The 23,521-nt window shown below is 30.7% G+C and overlaps 1 protein-coding gene across 2 annotated transcripts; it reads right to left on the reverse strand.

The window, feature by feature from the left end:
- Positions 1 to 1,551: 1,551 nt before the first annotated feature.
- Positions 1,552 to 22,098, reverse strand: LOC139491863 (uncharacterized). Of its 2 annotated transcripts, XM_071279773.1 has the most exons (13): positions 21,996 to 22,098; positions 11,700 to 11,775; positions 10,953 to 11,087; positions 8,418 to 8,552; positions 7,898 to 8,032; positions 7,438 to 7,572; positions 6,756 to 6,890; positions 5,899 to 6,030; positions 4,528 to 4,659; positions 3,908 to 4,042; positions 3,050 to 3,181; positions 2,123 to 2,257; positions 1,552 to 1,719 (listed from the first exon to the last, which is right to left on the reverse strand). In XM_071279773.1, the coding sequence occupies exons 2-13, from the start codon at positions 11,751 to 11,753 to the stop codon at positions 1,672 to 1,674; spliced, it is 1,443 nt and encodes a 480-aa protein (XP_071135874.1). In that variant the 5' UTR covers positions 11,754 to 11,775; positions 21,996 to 22,098; the 3' UTR covers positions 1,552 to 1,671. The 2 variants fall into 2 exon arrangements, with proteins under 2 accessions (XP_071135874.1, XP_071135875.1); XM_071279774.1 differs by lacking the exons at positions 3,908 to 4,042; positions 21,996 to 22,098 and having other exon boundaries at positions 11,700 to 11,843.
- Positions 22,099 to 23,521: the final 1,423 nt, after the last annotated feature.

Genomic DNA, 23,521 nt, shown 5'->3' on the forward strand with positions numbered 1-23,521 from the left:
TATTGAAATTCTATAATAAATTACAAAAATCACAATAATATACAATTTAAGTACGCTTTATATAATAAACATTTTATGCATGGTACTAAACAAATTTCTATGGTAACTAAATTACAACAATATATACAGCGCCACCGGAAGTCACAATACGTAAACAACACTGCGAAAAGTTTGAGTGTCACCGGCGGATCAAAATATGAAATATCAAGGATCATGAACATTAACATCTGGAAAACAATGAAGACGTTGATTACAAATACTAAAAGGAATTACAAGAAGTATGTGAAAACAGTTGCCAACACGTAAAAATAGTGTTTTTATTGAACAATCGTCCCAAGTGACACATGGGTTCTACTGCGCATGTCGATACATTTCATTCATAAAATTCTAGCACAGGTGCGTGGAATTTACTACGATTTACTACAGTTTCTACAATTGGATCTTCACAAAAATACAAGACATACAACTGGATTATTCAGTGGATTATTACTATGAACTGGTAAATTATTACATGAACTTCAACTGGTTTATCAAATATACAAATGACAGTAATTCAATATTTCTAGAAAACTCATAACATTGTAATTGTTCTAACTTGACTTTTATATTAAATGTGAATTAAACTTATTTGCTTCAGTTATCATATGTTCCAGACTACAAGCATTACAAGAAGTATAATACAAGTTAATTCACACAGTTACTGTTTCCTACATAATAACTTTCATAACAAATACAGAATATTAAACATTATGCTTTATTAATACCAATTTAAAACATACATCAAAATAGCTTACAAGTCTATGTACTAGACTAACATGTCTATAACACGTCAAAATAAAATACATGTACCCTAGGTTCGAACTCTACAATATCATGAATTCAGACATGAGATAAACAAGAAGGGATTTCTAGGATACATTCAGTAGAAAGTCACACAGACGATTTGATAAAAAAAAAACATATACTGCAAATGATGTTTAGCTATTTGTACGAACAGCTGTATATACAAAATGCCGTCAATAAATAATCTTTTGATAAGGTTTTTTTTTCATTAATGAGTGAAAAAATTTACATGTAGCCTGACATGGTTTATCTTTTACCTCACTGTATATAACATAAGAAATGTCTGTACCAAGTCAGGAATACGACAGTTGTTATCGATTCGTTTGAACTTTTGATTTTGCTATTTGATAAAGGACTTTCCATGTTGAATTTTTCTAGGTGTTCAGTATTTTTCTGACTGTCGTGATAATTCGATTTGTTTATGAAATCAATTCTTTTATTGCTCCTTTTAATATTATTATTATTATTCAATATTCGGCTCTTTAAACTTGTTGTATAAAATATCTCAATATTATTTTCAAGTAAACTGAGGAAATATTATAAATCGTAACGTAATTTCGTGTACTAAAACATGTATTGTTTCTTTAAATTTTACATTTTACGATCCTATGATTCGCATATCATGAATTTATAAAAAGAAACCAATGATTTTTTAAAACTATTTTAATTAATGAAATATGAACTTAAATATGCATTTTTTTTATTTTTTTTATTTTTTTATTTTTTTTATTTTTTTTTTATTAATTAATGAAATATGCATAACTTCCATGCAACATGCCATCTTTTCCCTTCATTGATGAGCTTGTAGCTGAAACCTCCAACATACATTTAAATACTGTATGGAGGAGTATGTGGATCACATATATCTTCAGGAACCTGTAATATAAAATATTTTTAATAACACAAAGTGTGGACTCACGTGTAAATGAAGCGAAGGAAGTATTATTCAGTGTGCAAAACAAGGTCATATATTAAACAAAAGCAATTTATTTAAGAAGTTACAACCTTGGCCAGTTGTGTATGATTCAAATCGAATTCACGATTTGATCCTTCTACTGTTATGTATTTGGCCAGTTTTAATTATTGAACAATGATTGATGACAACTATTAGAACATAACTGACATGAGCTGTTTATCAGATCGGATAATTTGTGGCATGTTTGGTTGTATTTGTCTGAAATTTGTTTTGACGCTAGCGATTTTCGTTTATCCCTCGGAAGACTTCCATTTAATATAACATACATAATTCTGTTTTTTCTTTATTATTAAAGTATAGTACCGGTATTGTGTTCCCAATCCTTATTTCCTCTGCGTCTGACCAATCAATCTGCACCTGCCAATCTATGAAGATCTTCATGGAACTATCAAGAATTTGATCATTATCAGTAACTTCTTTGCTTTTGTATTCGGAGGTCTGGAAAATATTTTAAAAAAAAGACGTTGTCATTTTCTATTTTGAAATGTATACACATGTACCAATTTGTAGTTAATATAAACAAGGAGTTTTTTATTTATCAATTACAGTAGTAAACTTTCGATACCACGCAAGCGTTTCCCTCGATGAATATACCATAATTGTTCGGTATGCGAAAGGTTGGTCTTATCATTTTCTCTAAAGAAAACGACATATAAGTTTTAATGGTTATATGATCTTAAGTAAAGGATGTGCTATTTGTCAGTATGTTTGTTAAATACATTTAGATATAAGATTTTCAGATTTATATTGAATATTTGATTAACAAATTTTCATCAAACAAAGAAAAGGGTTGGGTTGGTTAGATTTTCCATTCTGATGTGTTTCCAAGTTCTTATATAAAATAATTTTTTTTCGGTTAGACAACAGATTCAGATTGCGGCTTGGGAAAAAATGGATCTGTTTTAGACATATTATTACATCTTTCAATGTGTATGACATATTCTTGCCAACAGAGCCTTTCATTTCCTTTCGATTAACGGGGTCAACATTATTCCTGTTCGTCAAACAACTGCATCCAAAGTTCACGTCGTCTGTCTCACGGTCTTGTCCAACCATGAACAAATTAATGCCATGTTGTAACCTCAACATGTAAATATTTGAAATGGTTTTTTTACGAGCATCATTCGTAAATCGGAACTTGACAAACAGTAAAAGTTTGATCATGAGTTGTGCTATGTGTAATTATATTTGGTTAAACATATATTGGATCGGTATAAGATATACTCTTACATCTTTCGCTTGTGGCAAATTCTTGTCACCAAAACCCTTCATGTCTGCATTGTTCACGGAGTCAACTCTCTTCTGATTTGTACAACCACTGTGTACAAGGTTCTTGTCGTCCTTTTCATGATCTTGTCCACTCTTAAAAAAGTAATACAATGTTGTTACCATAATGTACTGGTATTTGAATTGTTTTTTTATGACAAGCATCATTCGTACTTACAAATGTAGGAACAAGACAAATAGATTTAGCTTGAGTATTGAGCTGTGCTAGTTGTCAGTATGTTTGTAATATACATTTAACATATAGACATAAATGCTCCGGTAAAAAGGTGTGTTTTCTTTATATATAGAAAAGGGTAGGCTCTGATTTATCTTTTTGCTTTGTTTCCAAATTCTATTTAGAAGAAAAAAATTGTTACTCAATAAAAATGATTGTATTTGGAAAAATCCGATACTTCTTATATACTCTAACTTACATTTTTGACTAGGTTTGTAATATGTATAAAAAAAAAAGGGCGGCATCAGGTTTTTTTTTAATTTACTAATTTGCTTTTTTAAATCCATTTAAATCAAAATAGTTATAAAGTCAAACAAGTACACACTTGAAGAGCATTCAGGACCCAGATTTCCAAAAAGGTGTCCCAAAAACGGCTTATAAAATACTTATTACATAAAAATGTAAAATGCACAAGTATATAGTGTATTTGACAAGTTATATTTATACAATAGAAAGGGTAGGGTTGAATTGATTTACCATTTTGCTGTGTTTCAAAATTCTATTATAAACGAAAATTAAAAATCTGTAAAACACAAGATACTGATGGCTATTGGGAAAAAGTGGATCTGTTTAAAACATATTCTTACATCTTTCACTGCTTGTGGCATTTTCTTGCCAACAGAGCCTTTCATTTCCTTAAGATTACCGGGATCGTCATTCTTGTGGTTCGTCAAGCTACGGCATCCAAGGTTCTCGCCGTCTGTCTCACGATCTAGTCCAATCTTATACAAAGTAATACAATGTTGTTACCATAACATGTAAATATTTGAAATGTTTATTTACAATCATCATTCGTTAATCGTAACTATACAAACAGTTTAAGCTTGAATATTGAGCTGTGCTATTTATCAGCATATTTGTTAAAACATATAGATGTACAATGCTCATGTAAATATTGTTCCTAAATGTTTTCATTATCCCCAAAAAAGGTAGAGTTGATTTGATCTACCATTTTGCTTTGTTTCCAAATTCTATTCTATTTTTTTTTTGTCAGACACCAAATAATGATTACGCTTGGCAAACTTGGATATTTCTAAGACATACTGTTACATCTCTGACTGGGTTTTCATTATAAAGAAAAGGGTAGGGCGGACTTCATATACTATTTTGCTTTTTATCTCAAATTATTTTATAAACGTTTTTCGGTTGAAAAACAGATAAGTAGGTGCTTAGTGAAAAATTTAATCGGTTAAAGATATTCTCTTACATCATTCGTTTGTGACAAATTCTGGTCACCAGCGCCCTTCATGTCCTCGGAGTTCATGGGATCAACTCTCCTCTGATTTGCAAAACCACTGTATCCATGGTTCTTGTCGTCCTTTTCATTGTCTTTTCCACTCTTAAAACAGTAAAACAATGTTGTTACTATAACATACTGGTATATAGGAATTTTGGTCCTCAATGCTCTTCAACTTCGTACTTTATTTGGCTTTTTTTTACTTTTTTAGATTCGAGCGTCACTGATGAGTCTTTTGTTAGACGAAACGCGCGTCTGGCGTAAATACTAAATTTAGTCCTCGTATCTATGATGAGTTTATATATATTTACGTGCTGTTCGCGTACGATTTTTTAAGTACGTAATTTATTCTATTGTGTTTTCACAATAGTTGTAAATCGGTTTTGGTGGTCAGTATATAATGAAAGTTTGCCCGAGATTTAACTATCGAGTTTTGGGCAGTGTGACCATTGTCGTATATTTCTTTAGTATTGAAGTTTAATTTTCATTAATAATTCCGTTTGATTAATGTTTTGAAGTTGCATGTAAAGAATTAATGTATTTTGTATATATTTTGTAGATGTTTCATTGTTGTCTTTTACCGGTATTGTTGATAATGTAATGTTTAGAAAGAATTTGCTTTCATAGATGCATGGTTTCCATACTCAAAACATGCAATGTTAATGCTGTTTGATGTAAGAAATATTGTGATCTCTGGATCTAGTTATTAAAATTGAGATGGTAATTGCGCCTAACAGTGCCTAAATATGTATTTAGTTTTCTATCACGCCTTTATCGTATAAAGGTACATTTCTAAATGTGCTCAGATATGTATGTTGTATAAAAATCTCGAGAGATGTAGCACGTAAATACTTTATGTTCGTTTGAACACAGTGAATTAAGAACATAATTGCCTTGTTTTTTATTACAAGCATCATTCGTACTTGGGAACACGACAAACTTTAATAGCTTGAGTATTGAGCTGTGCTATTTGTCAGTATTTTTGTAATATACATATAACATATAGATGTAAATGCTCAGGTAAAACGTGTGCTTACCGTGTTTTTATTATACATAGAAAAAGGTAGTGTGGATTTGATTTACAATTTTGCTTTGTTTCCAATTCTATTTAAACCTTTTTTTTTTGTTTCACAACAAAAAATGATTGCACTCGGAAACATTCGATACTTCTAAGATATACTCTTTCATCTTTGATTGTGTGAGTATTATATGAAGAAAAGGGTAGCCTAATGGTTGTTTGGATTTACTATTTTGCTTTTTTAAACTAATTTTTATTTCGGTTATTACACAGATAATGATTGCGCTTAGAAAAAAGTAGATCTGTTTTAAATATACTCTTACATTTTTCATTTTTGGCAAATTCTTGTCATCAGAACCCATCATGTCTTCAAGGTTAAAAGGTTCAACTTTCCTCGGGTTCATCAGATTACTGCATCCAGTGTATTCATCGTCTGTCTCGCGATCTTTTACAATCTTTAAAAAGTAATACAATTTTGTTTTGATAACATGCTAGTATGAGAAGTAAATTTTATTACAAACATCATTTATTCTTCGAATCTCGAAAAACTGTAATATTTTGAGTATTGAGCTATGCTTATGCTATATGTCAGAACGTTTATGAAATACTTATAACATATCGATGTAAAGTGCACAAATATATAGTGTTTTTAAATTGCGTACTAAATTAAAATCCTGGTACCTTCAACAACTATTTACACCACTGGGTCGATGCCTCTGCTGGTGGACGTTTCGTCCCCAAGGGTATCACCAGCCCAGTAGTCAGCACTTCGGTGTTGACATGAATACCAATTATGTGGTCATTTTTATAAATTTCCTGTTTACAAAACTTTAATTTTTTTGAAAAACTTAGGATTTTCTTATCCCAGGCATAGATTACCTTAGCCGTATTTGGCACAACTTTTTTGAATTTGGATCCTCAATGCTCTTCAACTATTTTGATATGAGCGTCACTGATGAGTCTTATGTAGACGAAACGCGCGTCTGACGTACTAAATTATAATCCTGGTACCTTTGATAACTATTTAACACGTTTTCATTATACGAAAATGGGGTAGGAATAGATAAATTTACCATTTTGCTGTGTTTCCAAATTCTATTATAAACTAAAAAAAATTGGAAAAACACCAGATACTGATGGCAATTGGGAAAACATGGATCTATTTAAAACATATTCTTACATCTTTCATTGGTTGTGGCATGTTCTTGCCATCAGATCCCTTCACGTCCTTAAGATTACTGGGATCATCATGCTTGTGGTTCGTCAAGCTACGGCATCCAAGGTTCTCGGCATCTGTCTCACGATCTTGTCCACCCTTAAACAAAGTACCATAACATGTAAATATTTGAATTGATTTCTTTTCGAACATCATTCGTCAATCGGAACTTGACAAACTACTATAGCTTTAGTATTGAGCTGTGCTAATTGTAAGTATGTTGGAAAAATACAAATGATATATAGATGCTAAATGCACAGGTATATATAGTATAAAAAAGAAGATGTGGTATGATTGCCAATGAGACAACTGTCAACAAGAGACCAAAATGACACAGACATTAACAACTATAGGTCACCGTACGGCCTTCAACAATGAGCAAATCCATTACCACATAGTCAGCTATAAAAGGCCCCGATAAGACAATGTATAACAATTCAAACGAGAAAACTAACGGTCTTATCTATATATAAAAATGAACGAAATGCTTATCATGTTTTCATTATACAAAAAAAAGGTAAGGTTGATTTCATTTACTGTTTTCCTTTGATTCCAAATTCTATGAATAACTTGTTTTTATTTCGGTTGGACAACAGAGAATGATAGCGCTTGGAAAAAAGTAGATCTGTTATAGCTTTAAACTTACATCTTTCACTTTGTGTGGCAAATTCATGTAACTTGACCCCATAATGTCGTTACGATTACCAGGATAAACTGTCCGTTCGATCGTGAAATCACTGCATCCAATATTCTCGTCGTCCATTCTATCATCTTTTACCATCTTAGAAAAGTAATAAGAATGTTTGACCTAACCATGCAGGTTTTTTTAATTGATTTTTAGGACAAGCATCATCCTTCGGAACTAGACAAACAGTTTTAGCTTCAGTATTGAGCAATACTATTTGTCAGTATGTTTATAAAATACATAAAGATGTAAAATGCTCAGCCTATCATGTTTTCATTATACAAAGAAAATGGTAAGGTTAATTTGATTATTGATTTTGCTTTGCTTCCAAATTCTATCATAAACTAATTTGTATTTCGGCTACACAACCGATAATGATGGCGCCTCAAACAAAATAAATTGGTCTAAGGTATACTCTTACATCTTTTAATGGTTGTGGCAAATCTGTATCACCAGAGCCCTTCATGTCTTCAATGTAAATGGCATCAACTTCCTTCTGTTTAATCGAAGCACTGCATCCATGATTCTTATCTTCAGTCTCACGACCTTGTCCACGCTTTAAAAGGAATACAATATTGTAATCATAACATGCTGGTATTTGAGTTTTATTACAAGCATCAACGCTCAGGTAAATAGTGTTCCTAACATGTTTTCATTATACAAAAAAGGTAGTGTTGATTTGATCTACTATTTTGCTTTAATTATATTCTAAACCTTTTTTGTCAGACAACAAATAATGATTACACTTGGCAAAATTGGAAATTTCTAAGTTATACTCTTACATCTTTGACTGGGTTTTCATTATAAAGAAAAGGGTAGGGTTGATTCAATTTAATACTTAGCTTTTTTTCCAAATTTTTTTATTAACTTTTTTTTTAGGCTAGAAAACAGAAAAAGAAGGTGCTTGGAGAAAATTTGATCGGTTTAAGATATACTCTTACATTTTTCATTGGGTCTGGCCAATTTGTGTCACCAGAGCCGTTCATGTCCTCAGGGTTCACGGTATCAACTCTCCTCTGATTTGTAAAACCACTGTTTCCCCTGTCCTCGTCGTCCTTTTCATTATCGTGTCCACACTTTAAAGAAAGTAATACAATGTTATTACCATATCATGCTAGTATTTGATTTATTTTTATAACAAGCATTATTCGTCTTCGGATCTTGACAAACTGTAATAGCTTGAGTATTGAGTTGTGCTTATTGTCAGTATGTTTGTAATATACATATAACAATTAGATGTAAAATGCGCAGCTTAACATGATTACATTATTCCAAGAATCGGACAAGGTTGATTTCATTTATTTTTTTTCTTTGTTTCCAAACTCTGTTTTAATCTTATTTTTTTTCGGTTACACAACAGATAATGATTACGCTTGTAAAAAAATTATCTGTTTAAAATATAATCTTATATCTTTTTTTGGCTTTTGCAATACCTTGTCACTAGAGCCTTTCGTCTGGTTTGAGTCCTCGCGGATAACGGAGTCAACTAATTTAAATTATAATTACACCTTATGTAAGAATTCTGGGTTTTGATTGGTTGATAGCTAGTGTATTTTTCACCATTTCACTGTTATCAAATGAATATCGTTCATTTTTTAATGCCGCCGGGGTATTTGCCAAAAGGATATGCCTTTTTTACCCTCTCTGCCGTGGTATTTGCCAAAAAATACTCTATCCGACTGGACCCTTGTAACGTCACGATCATCAATGCTATTTTGAACATTAACATTCGGTGTAATTAAACAGATATATCATGTTCTTGAGCGGTGTTTGTGAAAAATACCAGTCTTGAGAATGAATTTCCCTCGCCTTACGGCTCGTGAAATTTAACATTCTCTCGACTGGTATTTTTCGTAAATACCCCTCCTTAACATGATATATATGTTTACAAGCCTCATTTGGCCTTCGGAATTTTACGAAATGTTATAGCCTGAGTATAGTTGTCATTTTAGAATTACCGGTCTACATAGAGCATTTTGGCTATTTATTTTTCTTGCTATAAAGATCAACAAGATTTTTATTTAGATATTTACAGTTTGATTAAATATCCCAATTACTAGAACAAAAAGAGTTATCTTTATATTTGTAATGGACCAGAGACTGAATAGTTATACAAATATGTACTTTTTATTATTTTCTAATAATACTTTCTTACAGGATAATCTCTCTTAGAATAATCCACAAACTCATTATTACTACTTAAGCTTTAACACATCAATATTTAATAGTTTATTATAGTTTATTGTGTTGTTTTCCCCAAGTTACATGGTGTTGGAATTTGTCGTTTCCATAGAAAACGTTTGCCGTAACCATTGGAATACAGGTTCCCGGTACATTAGAGCATCTGCGATATGGGAACCAGATGAAAAATTTTATAGACTTCATTCCTAATCTAGTTTTATTAAGTACATAAAATTGCAATCATATCTTATGACACCCTTTGTGGACTGTTTTAAATTGTTTTCCTGTAAACTAGGAGGTAAATAACACTGTGTTAAAAAAAAATATCGATCACATTTCAGTAAGTAAAAAAATCTGTAATTATTACAACCTTAAAAAGAAGTACTCTAAATTTTCTGTCAACATTGTACTCGTCAGAATTAAATAGATTATCGGCAACTTATATTATTAATGTGGCAAGGGTGTCTTTCTCCATCTTTGATTTTGAAGTAGCAGTTACAATTGGTCTTATTCTTAAATGAAAGTGCAAATTTTGATAGTAGTTTGTAATTCATGTGCAAGACTTTTCATGTTGATATAGAAAATTATGAGTTTAACGATATTTGCGACCTCATTTTAAAATACAGAAAAAAAATATTCAGTTATTGAACTCTGTCACATAAGGAAAGATAACTCAGATAAAATATTTTATGATAGAAAGTTTTTTGAATTTGTCTATATTTTGATATGTAATAAAATAAGTCCGTCGGCTTATTTTCATTTTTTTTTCTTATCTGAAAGAATGTTTAAAAGCTATCTTCTTACAATTTATCTTCAAAGTCTATGATATAGTTTTCATTTTATCACACAAAGTTGTATTTTCTATGCATAATCTATATAGAATATGACATCCAGTGAAGCATACTTTTTATCAAAGTTTTGACAATAGCATGAAAACCTGTATCGTGAAAAAAAAATCCGGTGACACATACCTTTTTGTCTAAATGTTGACAATAAGTTCATCATATATACTAGGATTAAATTTTGTAATTACGCCAGATGCGTGTCGTCTACAAAAGCTCCTCGGTGACTCTCGAATCCACCACAAATTGAAATGGCTAAATAAAGCATGAAGTTGTACCTTGATAAAAACTACATAATGAAAAATTATAAAATTTTCTACGGAATTTAATGAAGACCCCAATCCACCTAAATAGCTTATATTCTAAACTCAAGAAACTAAAGTACTCAACTGTTGCGCATGAACTCAGATGTTGCAGAACATTTTATGTTGGTTCTTTTTGAAATTTACTTACCGGAAAACCCCATCTCTTCAATGTTAGCCATCCAATACGTCTGTCTCTCAAGATTTGGTTAATAAGACAACTATCTGCTACTACTGGTTCACTTTCTGATAGTGCAAATACCGTTGAGGTGTAAGAGAGATGATCCTATATTGAATAAATGCCTATGATACGTTTTTGCATTACAAATGAAAACTATCATGAATTAGTAAGTAAACTATTTATATAAATCTTGATCTTATAATGGTTTTTTATTCTATTATCGTTAAATGTCATTCATAAATGCACTTCAAAGGTACTGGGTAATAGAATGAGGTAACTTTGGTCTGTTTCTGACCGGCATTAAAACCTCAGTATACGTTTGGCATCAGTTACGTTGTGCGGGATATAACAGTACGCAACCACGTTCATTCAGAATGAATATTTTAAACACATGCCTGTTGTTAATAGAATGCAAAGCTATCTGCATGTTGACAACCATTGCAACAACTAAGGCAAAGTATGTGTCTTGTTTAAATATAAAATGTCTGTCCCTATTCAAATATACTAATTTTTAAGTGAGGGCCCAAATTTCTCCAACCTTCATCACGAAAGCCCCTATTACATGACCTACTTATTGTATTTTCTGCTGTAAAAAAGGTGTCGTCAGAAATATATGAAATACTTGCCAATGTAAGTTAAGCTACCAAAAATAAAAATCAATCATTCATAGCTGTTGTCTTAATTTTGTATCTGAATATTTCGTTTTTATTTGCTTACATTATCACCAACAGCCTCGTTGGTATGCTTATGGCTATCCATATTGTTTCCCATTTTTCGTCTTTATTCTTGAACTCTAAAATAATTCATTCAGTTATTATAATATGTTAATTGACGCCTTTCAAATGCTTTAGGGATGCACCCGGGGTAAAATATTGTTAACATGTATATCAGTTTAAGAATGATTTGAAAGTGTAGTGTTACTTCTGTCTCATCACCATTTACCTGCTTGTTAGCCACAAATGAGAAAATATAAATTGGTGACATCCACAAAGGATGAATTTTTGGGTCAGGACGTGTATCATTTCAAAGCTAGTGACGTAAATCCAAGATTTTGGTTTCTTGTTTGTATTTTTGTCTTTTCATTTCAGTGTATAATTATTTTTTTATTTTTTTTTTGTCTTTTATTGTGGTTTCTGTTCTCCAAATATGTTATTATGTCTTCTTTTTCATGCACGATAATGTAATGTAAACAGTTTTACAAATAGTTGATTGATGTGTATACCATAAATCTTCTTCACTAAATGCAGATTTGCATGAAGCATATGAAGTGTTCAGCAGAAGTTTCTCATCATGTCGACGAATCCGGTCTTTTTTGTTATTTAACTTTGAAACTATGATTAATTACTTACAACAGTAATACAAGCAAAAATAGTAAGTTGATATTTCTTTTGTGTATCACATTAAAATTAAATCAATAGAGAATATACGGACCGAAATGTCGTGTATATCGAAATAAGATATAAAACCTAGAATATGTTACCTTACCTTTCACCGTATTTAATGCGTATGAGGAAAACTTTCAACTGATATAATATATCACATGAATTTAATATAAATAGTAACTTACTATTTTGAACTTATAAGAAACGAAAGCAAAAGTTCATTTACCAGTTTTGTATTTTCCGTAAACATTTTTGTTCTTATTTGGTACTGTTATACTACTGTCCTAGGTTAGGCGGATTATTTAGGATCCCGCTAACATGTTTAACACAGCCAAATTCTGTATGTATGTGCCTGCCCCAAGTGAGGAGCCTGTAATTTAGTGGTTGTCATTTATTTATGTGTTATATATTTGTTTTTCTTTCATTTTTTATACATTAATTAAGCCGTTAGTTTTGTCATTTGAATTGTTTTACATTGTCATTTCGGGGCCTTTTGTTCTCTTGGCATTTATATCACATCTTCTTTTGATAGTCATACAATTTTAAATAAATTACACTGATTGAAATATATGTTCCAATTTAATAACATATGTAATCTGTGATAATAAAAAAAAGTGTGTATCATTATGAGCGACTCCATGTGATCTACCCAGAAGTAAATTGGTATAAATAAACATTAATATTCCTATAATAATAAAAATTATAAAATATGGAAAATCTAAATCCAAAAATAGATCGATAGGAATGTGAATAAAAATGACCTTGAATCTCGTAACTATCCCAGGACATACACAACGTTTCTTAATTATCAAATAGTTATAAAGAAAATATGTCATGTATGTTTAAAAGCGTAAAACCCGTCCTGATTTAACTTATTAATGTGACGTAGGGATATGTTTCCATTTTATCACATATGTGAAGGTGTTTCATTATGAGTGGTTTCAAGTGATTTATCTGGAAGTAAAATTGTTATAAATAAACATTGCTACAATGCTCAAAATTATAAATAAACATGGAAAGTCAAAATGTGTTAAGAGACCGATTGGATAGTAAAAAAAAGAAGATGTCGTATGATTGCCAATGAGACAACTATCCACAAAAAAACAAAATGACACAAATTTTAACAATTATAGGTCACCGTACGGCCTTCAACAATGAGCAAAACCCATACCGCATATAGTCAGCTATAAAAGGCCCCGATAAGACAATGTATATAAAGGCAACAGTAGTATACCGTTGTTCCAAACTCATAAATCCATGGACAAAAAACAAAATCGGGGTAACAAACTAAAACCGAGGGAAACGCATTAAATATAAGAGGAGAACAACGACACAACACCGAAACGGACCAAGCAACAGACAAAACAATTCAAGCGAGAAAACTAACGGCCTTATTTATGTAAAAAAATTAACGAAAAACAAATATGTAACACATAAACAAACGACAACCACTGAATTAGTGTATAGTCTAAACTACATTGAGTCTCGTAAATTAACTTTTACCATAGAAGTAGTCATTTGGAAACGATTAAAGTGTATACTTTCATTTTCAATTTCATGAAGCTCTATTTTAATTGGATGATAATGTACTTTGACATGTTATTTGTCACTTTAACAGCCCCAAACCTACTCCAATTAATGGTATTAGATATGCAATATAATTGTTGTTTATTCCAAATCTGAAATGACAGGGAAAATATCTTAAAAAAGGTCAAATAAAAAATAGGGTTGTTCAGGAAGGATTTGCTCAAATGAATTGCATACAAAACATAAGCTATTTTTCAATACAAAATACAAATAATATAATATGCTAGTTTGTGCAAAACTTTGGAAATTGAATACTTAACAAAAATAAAACGTCCAATTCTAACTTTGGTATATCTTGTTGGTTCATTGACTGCAGCTCACTCCCCCTTTAAATGATATCATTATCTAATTTCATTATTGAAAGAGAATGATTATATCTCCAATTTTTATTATTTGGTTATTACTTTTTAAAACCCTTCATTTCTTTATCAGTGTATACGTATGTTTTTAACAACCGACATTCTGTAGATCAATTTTTCGTTCTACTCTCTATAATTTCGAGAAGTTCTTATATTATACAGTCAAAGGGGAGGCGAAAGATACAAAAAGGATATTCAAACTCAAAAATCTAAAATAAACTAACAACGCTATGGCTAAAATAAACACAAACAGAAAAACAGACAAATAACAAACACAATATAGAAACTAAAAGACTGAGCAACACAAACCCCATAAAACAGTGTTGTTATCATGAGATAACCGAGGAGAAGACACTTACAAAAATCAAAACACTTTTATTGGATTTACCCTCCTCAGGAACGCTTTAACGCGAATATAGGAAAGTTAAAGATGAATTGGAAACAGTTTCAGAGCTATATTACCAAAAGGTCTTCAAAAAATCGATAAATCAATCTAAGGACACTTGTCAGACGATCTTTCACCTTAATTCCTTGATAAATTCTACATATAAATGAACGGTTTTATTAGTACAGTGTATGTAAATTTTCTTTGTTTAATTGGACAAGAATGCCTCACAATTGATAAAGCAAACTATGACATACAAATATAGTTTTCAGAGAAATGGATGGTGTAAACATAGAGAACACGTATGAGGAATAGAATATATACTACATTATAAATAATGAAGACACGAAAACAACAATAACAGCGCGTTTTTGGGTGTTTTTTTTTACTTTTTTGTGTTCATTTGCTGTTTTTGGGGTCATAGATTGATACCTCAAATCCTTTGTTTTTTTTCTATTACAGGAGCATACAAAAGATCTGTGTCCAAGGCATTATCAATCAGCATTAACAATATGTCTAGCGGAATCAAACCGTATTCATGAACTAGTAAAATTGATAACTAGTATTGCAATGTGACATTCCGATCGTTTATTCATTAATATAGACTTAAATATAAATTCCGGTGTCTATTCAACATTAAATTTAAAAATGATAACGTTTTTCAATTGATGGATTGATTGCTAACTAATCTGTAAACTGTATTTGTTCTCAATCATTGCGAAAAAAATTAACAGTTTATTTGTTTTATTTATAATGTTAATAACTATAATTCAACCGCTATGATATACTTTCTTGGAATATGGGTTTATATGTTTGGGCATCAACAGGAGAACGCAACCAAAGTATATTCATTTGAATTAGACTATACACGTGTATATAGTATAAGCATACACAAATTAAACATATACTAGTCAACAAAAGAAACGATTCAAGGCAATGTATTTTCCCTAGATAATGAAATTGGATGCAGATTAATAATTGTCCAATTGGTCTCATAATTACAAAGTGTTATTTTCTTATCAAAACCTTTGATTTAAGGCAATTACGCGAGAAAACAAATTTGGTTTTTTTTGGTTATTTAAAAAATCTTATTTGCACCCAAAATATCGTTAAAAGAACCTAAAGCTGTAAAGTTAAAAATTCTCTGGTTAAAACCTTGAGTGCCTTCGTAGACATTTTAATACTTAATTCTTATCTTAGAAACTAAAGTACTGTCTTTTGTCGTCATTTTTCGCAAAACAGATTTGACTATAGTATTCAATAACACGAAATATTTTAACTTTCGCTTTTTGGTCAAATTCATTTAATCATATGCATTTGCTTTGATTATTTAATAGTTTTTCCAATTTATTATATCTTATGATAAATTTGAGTTCAAACTTGTGTATCGTTTCTTTTGTTGACTAGTATATTATTATAGGGTATCAAATATATTTGCAGACATACAAATTTAAACATAAGGATATAACTGGCATATTTTCTTCGAGTAAAATTGTCCTAAACATCAAAAGTCATCAAAGTCATCAAATACATTTGAAACAAATAATATTATAGTAATAGTGTATATTGTGATTGTATTATAAGTACTTACATTTTACTTAGTACGGTAATAATATGAAATAGCTTTTGCATATACTGCGTACAAGCCAATATTACCTCATATACTATATCTGCATTATTATTGATTTTAACTGAATTGCATTGGTATTATAATTATAAAAACGATATATGTTTATTTTGTTAACAATTTACAAAAACGAAACCAAAAGAAGAATCATTTCCAAAAATCAATTACAAACTTGGTACTAAACTATAAATGTATGAACTTTTTTATATTGGCCCTGTAACATGCCCGAGGTATCTATAATGACCAAGGATGGCTTTGTGGCCTTTCAGAAACGTCGAGGGCCATAAGATATGTCCGAGGCCATTTTTAACTAACAACATGTAAGGCAACTTCATTCAAGAACAGTCTCCGAGTCCGAATCCAAATACAGCTAACCACGAATCTATAACAGAACCACTACAGAAAAAGCCAGTTCAAAACACTGTTATTAAATGATTTAATTTTTCGAGTGAACCAATAGTACGAATGTTTACGCTAGGAAGATACAGGAGTTCATACCTGAACTTTTCGCATTCCATTGGATTTTTGGTCAACATTGTCAACTGTAATTTCTGATTTCTCATCCAAGTACTTAACTTTATGCTATTGCAATTCATTTCATCTAGCAAAAATTAAGTAGCTGGGAAGAATAAATCAGACAGTGTAACTATTCCTACTCTTTGAGTAGTCTGCGTTCTAATGATTTATCAACGGAAATGAAACAGTGATAATAATTGAAAGTCGTACTCAAAAAGACTCATTTAATCGATGTCCCGTTTCATCTGTTCATAATCCATGGCTATGATTTCGTTATACACGGGTGTGATTTCGTAATGCATTACTGAGATTTCATAATGACTGGCTGTGGTAATTTCTCCGTTCATAATGACCAGTTGTCGAAATTTTCCTTTTAAAAAGCATGGGCATTTGTATACATATTGTAGTAAGTTGGTTAATAATACTATATATAGGTGAACATAAGTTTAGAAATATACTTTTTTAATTGTGAAAAAGTTATCTACAACTTTTTCAGTGCAGCTACTTTTTTTATAATATTATATGAGCATCGTTATTCAAAGTCAAATAGTGCATCACATTACATTTATTTCACATCATGAATCACTATTCTGTGTTGTCCTTTCAAAAATAGAAATTGATGAATATGTTAGGCATATACTACTTTTCAATACATTTACAATCGGATATAAATATATTGTTTTATTACACAAAAGAAAGCATAATATAATGTATGATTTTTTTGTAACTTTTGTAATATTTATTTATTTTTCATTTTTTATTTTTTATCAATATCTACATGTACATATGACAATATTATTTGTTCGTATATGAAATACTTAAAAGTATGAAAAGAGATTCCTTGAAAAATACTTCATGGTTTAATGCATTATTATCAGATTAGTGAATGTTTCATCAATACAAATTACATAGAAATGAACTATTAGATAAAAACAAAGGTTTCTGGTTTGATCCCCGCACCAGGAAGAAAATTGCAGAGAATGACTGTTCGGCTCTTCCTTGACACCATTTGCGAGTATATTCTTGAGGAAACTTTGATGATCAGTCAGAAGGGGATGATAAATGGCTGACCCTTGTTAAGAGAGAGCCATATTTTTTGCACGTAAATGAAACTCTTGTAGATTTCGAAAAAGAGCAGTCTGATGCCGCTACAAGGCAGCACTTGCACCCGCAGAGTGGAAAGGGATTAACATAAGGTCGTAAATACGCATGAAAAACGCAGCCAAATTTGGATTAATTGCATTTTCTGTTGCCTTTATTAAAGATAGACAGTAAATATAGTTTTTTAAATCATGATAAAAAATCTGGATAGCATTGTTGAAATTGCACATATGCATATGTGAATGTTACGGTTAAACTGGCATTATCTTTTATGGTAAAATTTGTGTCGACATCAAAAGTCATCAAATATTGAAAAACCTATAATATGTAATATAATATAAATAATGTAATAATTTTATAAGAAATTACATGTTATTTAAAGTTAATATCTACAATTGATTTGGTATTTACTGTGCAGCAAACAAAATATTTAAGAATGAAATATGCAATATACATGTAATACAGTGTTTGTTGTTCTGATTTTTAGCCAGGTAAACAAATCTATAAATAAATTGTCATCATCACTTGGAAAAGTATATCTAAAAAAGAAGATGTGGTATGATTGCCAATGAGACAACTGTCCACAAGAGACCAAAATGACACAGACATTAACAACTGTAGGTAACTGTACGCCCTTCAACAATGAGAAAAGCCCATACCGCATAGTAAGCTATAAAAGGCCGCGCTATGACAATGTAAAACAATTCAAACGAGAAAACTAACGGCCTTACTTAAATAAAAAAATGAACTAAAACCAATATGTAACTCAAAAACAAACGACAACCACTGAATTACAGGCTCCTGACTTGGGACAGGCACATACATAAATAATGTGGCGGGGTTAAATAAATCTGTTTGTTTTGAACACGCATCTTTGTCAATATAACGGAATTGTATGCAACTGTCTTACAAGTGAGAGGTTTAGCTAGCTTTTAAACCAGGTTCAATCTACCACTGTCTACATAAGAAAATGTCTGTACCAAGTCAGGATGTTGTGTTTGAGCTTTTGATTTTGACATTTGATTTGAACGTTCCGTTTTGAATTTTCCTCGGAGTTCAGTATTTTTGTGACTACTTTTGAGAGAGGTCTTAATCATTCAAAGTTTGAACTGTTTATTCTTAATCTTGGTAAAGGCATGCATATAATTGTAGATCATGATAAACGCGCCTTCTCGTGGCTTTGCCAAATGTGGATAGGACTTATGACATGAATTAATGCACCTTATTCTTTCATTTCCAGTTAATTTGTTGATTTTGATTTAGATACAAGATATTTGTCAACCTACTATGTTAATATAAAAATAAAGATGTGGTTTTATAGCTAATGAGACAACTTTCCACAAGAAACCAAAATGACACAAAAATTAATATCTATGTCACTGTTATAAGAATGTTTTAAAATAAGAAGTATATCAGTTCTAGAATTAAAACAGGTTCTTTTTTAATCAAATAGTTATAAAGAAAATATGGCATGCATGTTTAGAAGCGTAAAAACCGTCATGTCATCATGAAATTTTTTCGGTGTTTTTTCTGTAAGCATTTTTCATACAATTCTAACTATTAAAATTGCACTGATTGAAATATATGTTCCAATTTAATTTCATATTTGATATATGTGATAAAAACAAAAGTGTGTTTCATTATGAGCGTCTCAACATGATGTATCCGGAAGTAAAATTAATATTTATATAAATTTCCTCTATAATAAAAATCATAAATAAACATGGAAAATCTGAATCTCTAAATAGATCGATTGGCATGTGAATAGTCGAAAATGACCCTGAATCTCGTAACTGTCCCAGGACATACTCTTTTTTTTCTTTCTTGTCAAATACTTATAAAGAAATTATGTCTACAACCGTAAAACCCGTCCTGATTTATTTTCATGTAGGGATATGTTCCTATTTTATCACATATGTAATCTGTGTTTAAAAAAAGATGTGTATCATTATGAGTGGTTTCATGTGATTTTTCTGGAAGTAAAATTGCTATAAATAAACATTCCTACAATGTTCAAAATTATGAATAAACATGGAAAATCTTCATATATTAATAGATCAATTGCATTGTGTATAGTCTAAACTACATTGAGTCTCGTTCTGTAACTAGGACATACTCAAAATTAAGATTTACTACAGTAACTAGTTATTAAAATTCGATTAAAATGTATACTTTCCTTTTTCATGTAGCTCTATTTTAATTGATAATGTACTTTTACATTTTATTTGTCACTTTACCCCCCCCCCCCCCCTTTCCCCCTAAATTTTTGGGATTCGATACCCAATATGATTGTTGTTCATTCCAAATCTGACATGAATGGCAGGGAAAATATTTAAAAAAACAAATGTTTTGACGACACCTAAAAAATGTTAATGTCAAATAATAGGGGCTGTGCAGGAAGGATTTGCTGCAATGAATTGCAAACAAAACAGAAACCCAGACTGAACAACACGTGCCCCATAAAACACTGTTGTTATTTCGTGAGCTTAACAAGGAGAAGAAACAACACAAACAAACTTTCGATGCACTTTTTTGGATTATCTCGTGACGAACGCTATAAGGCGAATATAGGAGAGTCAATGATGTATAAGAAGCGAAACTGTAGAAGAGCTATATTATCAAAAGGACTGACAAATAATAGATAAATTCATCTTAGGACCACTTTGTTAGACAAACTTGTACCTTTATCCCTTGATAATTTCTACATATAAATTAACATTTTTTTTTAATACAGTGTATGTTAATTTTCTTTGATAAATTGGGTAAGAATGCCATAAATTGATACAGCAAACTATGACATATAATATAGTTTTCAGAGAAACGGATGGGGTAAACATAGGGAACACGTATGAGGAATAAAATATAAACTACATGATGAGGAATGAAGACACAAAATGAACAATATAAGCGCTGTTCCTTTTCTTTTTTGTGTGCATTTACTTGGTTGGTTTTTTTTTGTCATATATGGATACCCTTTTGGGTTTTTTTTCTATTACACGAACCTACGAAAGATCTTTGTTCAAGGCATTATCAAGCAGTTTTAACAATACCTCTAGTAGATTCAAACATCATTGCTAGAACTAGAAGAATTAATATTGCAATGTGACATTCCGATTGTGTGTTCAGTAATGAAGACTAACATAACATTCCGGTGTCTATTCAGGTGTCAGACCACCAATTTATTCCTCCAATTTAAGACGTATGTTAAAGTAGCCTACTCCCACACAAAATAATGTTTCTGCTGTCATTGTGAACTTAAACCTACCAACAAATTTCCAGAAATGAAACATTAGGTGAGAGAAAAATATATCCAGATCATTTTGAGCCAAAATTCACTTGTCTATGAGTTTGTATTAAAAATTCAGAATAAATGCGCCCCATAGCCTACCAATTAAAGATTTTTGTTTTTGGAGTATTTCCGTTCGGCGGTTCGTTTTTGTCTGAGAAGATTTTGAAAGTATGTTGAAGATTAGAAAGCTGATACACTTACAATTCAGGATAAACCTGGTTTCTATGAAGTTAAATTAAGCTTTGAAAATTGCAAAATTTGGTTGAACAGACAGGGATTTTTAATTGGTGGTGTGACACCTTCAAAATGAAATGCCAATAACGTTTTTTGATTGATTAATTGAATATTATAAATAGGTCAACTGTATTCATTCTCAATAATTGCGCAAAAAAAAAATCAATAGTTTTATTTATAATATTTATAATTCTGATTGATCTCCTATGATGTACTTTCTAGAAATATGGGTTACAATGAAGTTTGTGTACCACCCAGAGAACGAAACCAAATGTTTATTCATTTCAATTAGACAATACATTTTACATGTATTCAAATTATTAGCATTCACAAATTAAACATATATATAAGGTATCAAATATCCTTGTTAAAATTCTAGACATACATATGTGAACATAAGGATATAACTGGCATAAACAAAAAATCTGTAGAAATGTCCTTAACATCAAAAGTCATCAAAAGTCATCACATACATTTAAAACAACTAATGTTATAGTAATAGTGTATATTGTGATTGTATTATAAGTACTTACATTTTTTATACTTGAGGAAATAATATAAAATGACTTTTGCATAAACTGCGTACTAGCCAATATTACCTCATATACTATATCTGCATTGTTATTGATTTTAACTGAATTTCATTGGTTGAACTGACTTCCTTTTTATAAACTTAAGGTTCAGCGGAGAAATAGAAACAAATGTCACAATCTTCGTGATAAAGTATAAAATGATTTGAAAGAGAAAGATATTCTAATTTGAATGAGCTGATTTTTAACGAACGTTAATTCATGTTGTGCTTGAAATGTATATTACAGAAAATACAGAAATAGATTTTATTTTTTTAACATTGTCTTTTCTGTTTTTCCATATCGCTCACAGACTTAATTTGTCGGTCAATCCAGTTTGAGATATATATAGACGACATACGTATATTTACAAAAACGAAACCAAAAGAAGAATCATTTCCAAAAAACAATTACACATTTGCACATGTAATAGATAGTACTATAATATATATAGGTCAAAATAAGTTTAAAAATATCCTTTTTTATTGTGTCATAGTAATATACAACTTTTTCAGTGCAGCTACTTTTTTTATAATATTTACTCTTAAAAGCATTGGCATTCAAAGGGAAATGCACAATACATTTATTTCATATCATGAATCACTTAACAGTGTTATCCTTTCAAAAATAGAAATTGCCGAATATGTTATGTATATACTTCGTTTCAATTTTCTTATATTCATTTACAATCGGATATAAATACATTGTTTAATTACACAAAAGAAAGCATAATACAATGTAAGATTTTCTTAATCTTTTTTATTTTCATTTATTCAAAGAAGATGTGGTATGATTGCCGAAAAGACAACTCTCCACAAGAGAACAACTGACATAGAAATTAGCAACTATAGGTCACTGTGCGGCCTTCAAAAATGAGCAAAGCCCATACCGCATAGTACTGTTGCTATAAAAGGCCATGAAATTACAATGTAAAACCATTCAAACAAGGAAACTAACGACCTTATAATGTACAAAAAATGAACGAAAGCAAAAATATAACACATGAACAAACGACAACCACTGAATTACAGGCTCATATTAAACGATAAAAGTCATATTCATGAAGAGAAAACTAAAAATACAGTAATACGTTGTTAAGATGTTAACCATCGTAAGTGCCCAAAATTTGTTCTATCATAATATGGCCATCGTGTATTATTTGTGAAGTTGATACAGAATATTTATCAACCAGAACTTTGTACCTTCCACACTTCCTGTCCTTTTTTTAAAAAGGACGAGACATTATTAACATATCACTAGTTCATCAACTTCCTACTCAGACACTGGTGACGTTTCACAAAGTCTGGGTAACAGCTGTACGCTCTGGAATACAAAATCAGTTGGGAAATATATATCCCATATGCAGATGAAGTTGGTTTAAGGTTTGGGAATTTTATACCATTGAATTTGAAGAATTTCTTATAATAACATGAATAAAAAATGCAGAGGTACAGCTTAAAAACTCCCTTGAACATTATTTATTTGATGAC

The sequence above is a fragment of the Mytilus edulis genome, chromosome 10 (assembly GCF_963676685.1).
Source record: "Mytilus edulis chromosome 10, xbMytEdul2.2, whole genome shotgun sequence".
NCBI lineage: Eukaryota > Metazoa > Mollusca > Bivalvia > Mytilida > Mytilidae > Mytilus > Mytilus edulis.

What these genes read in the sequence shown, in the direction of transcription:
- LOC139491863 (XM_071279773.1), bottom strand. Translation starts at nt 11,753, where the DNA reads ATGGGAAACAATATGGATAGCCATAAGCATACCAACGAGGCTGTTGGT. An exon ending in TGAAGAGATGGGGTTTTCCG is followed by an intron (nt 8,553 to 10,952) that starts GTAAGTAAATTT and finishes CTTTCTTTAAAG; the next exon opens with TGTGGACACGATAATGAAAA. An exon ending in TGCCACAACCATTAAAAGAT is followed by an intron (nt 7,573 to 7,897) that starts GTAAGAGTATAC and finishes TACTTTTCTAAG; the next exon opens with ATGGTAAAAGATGATAGAAT.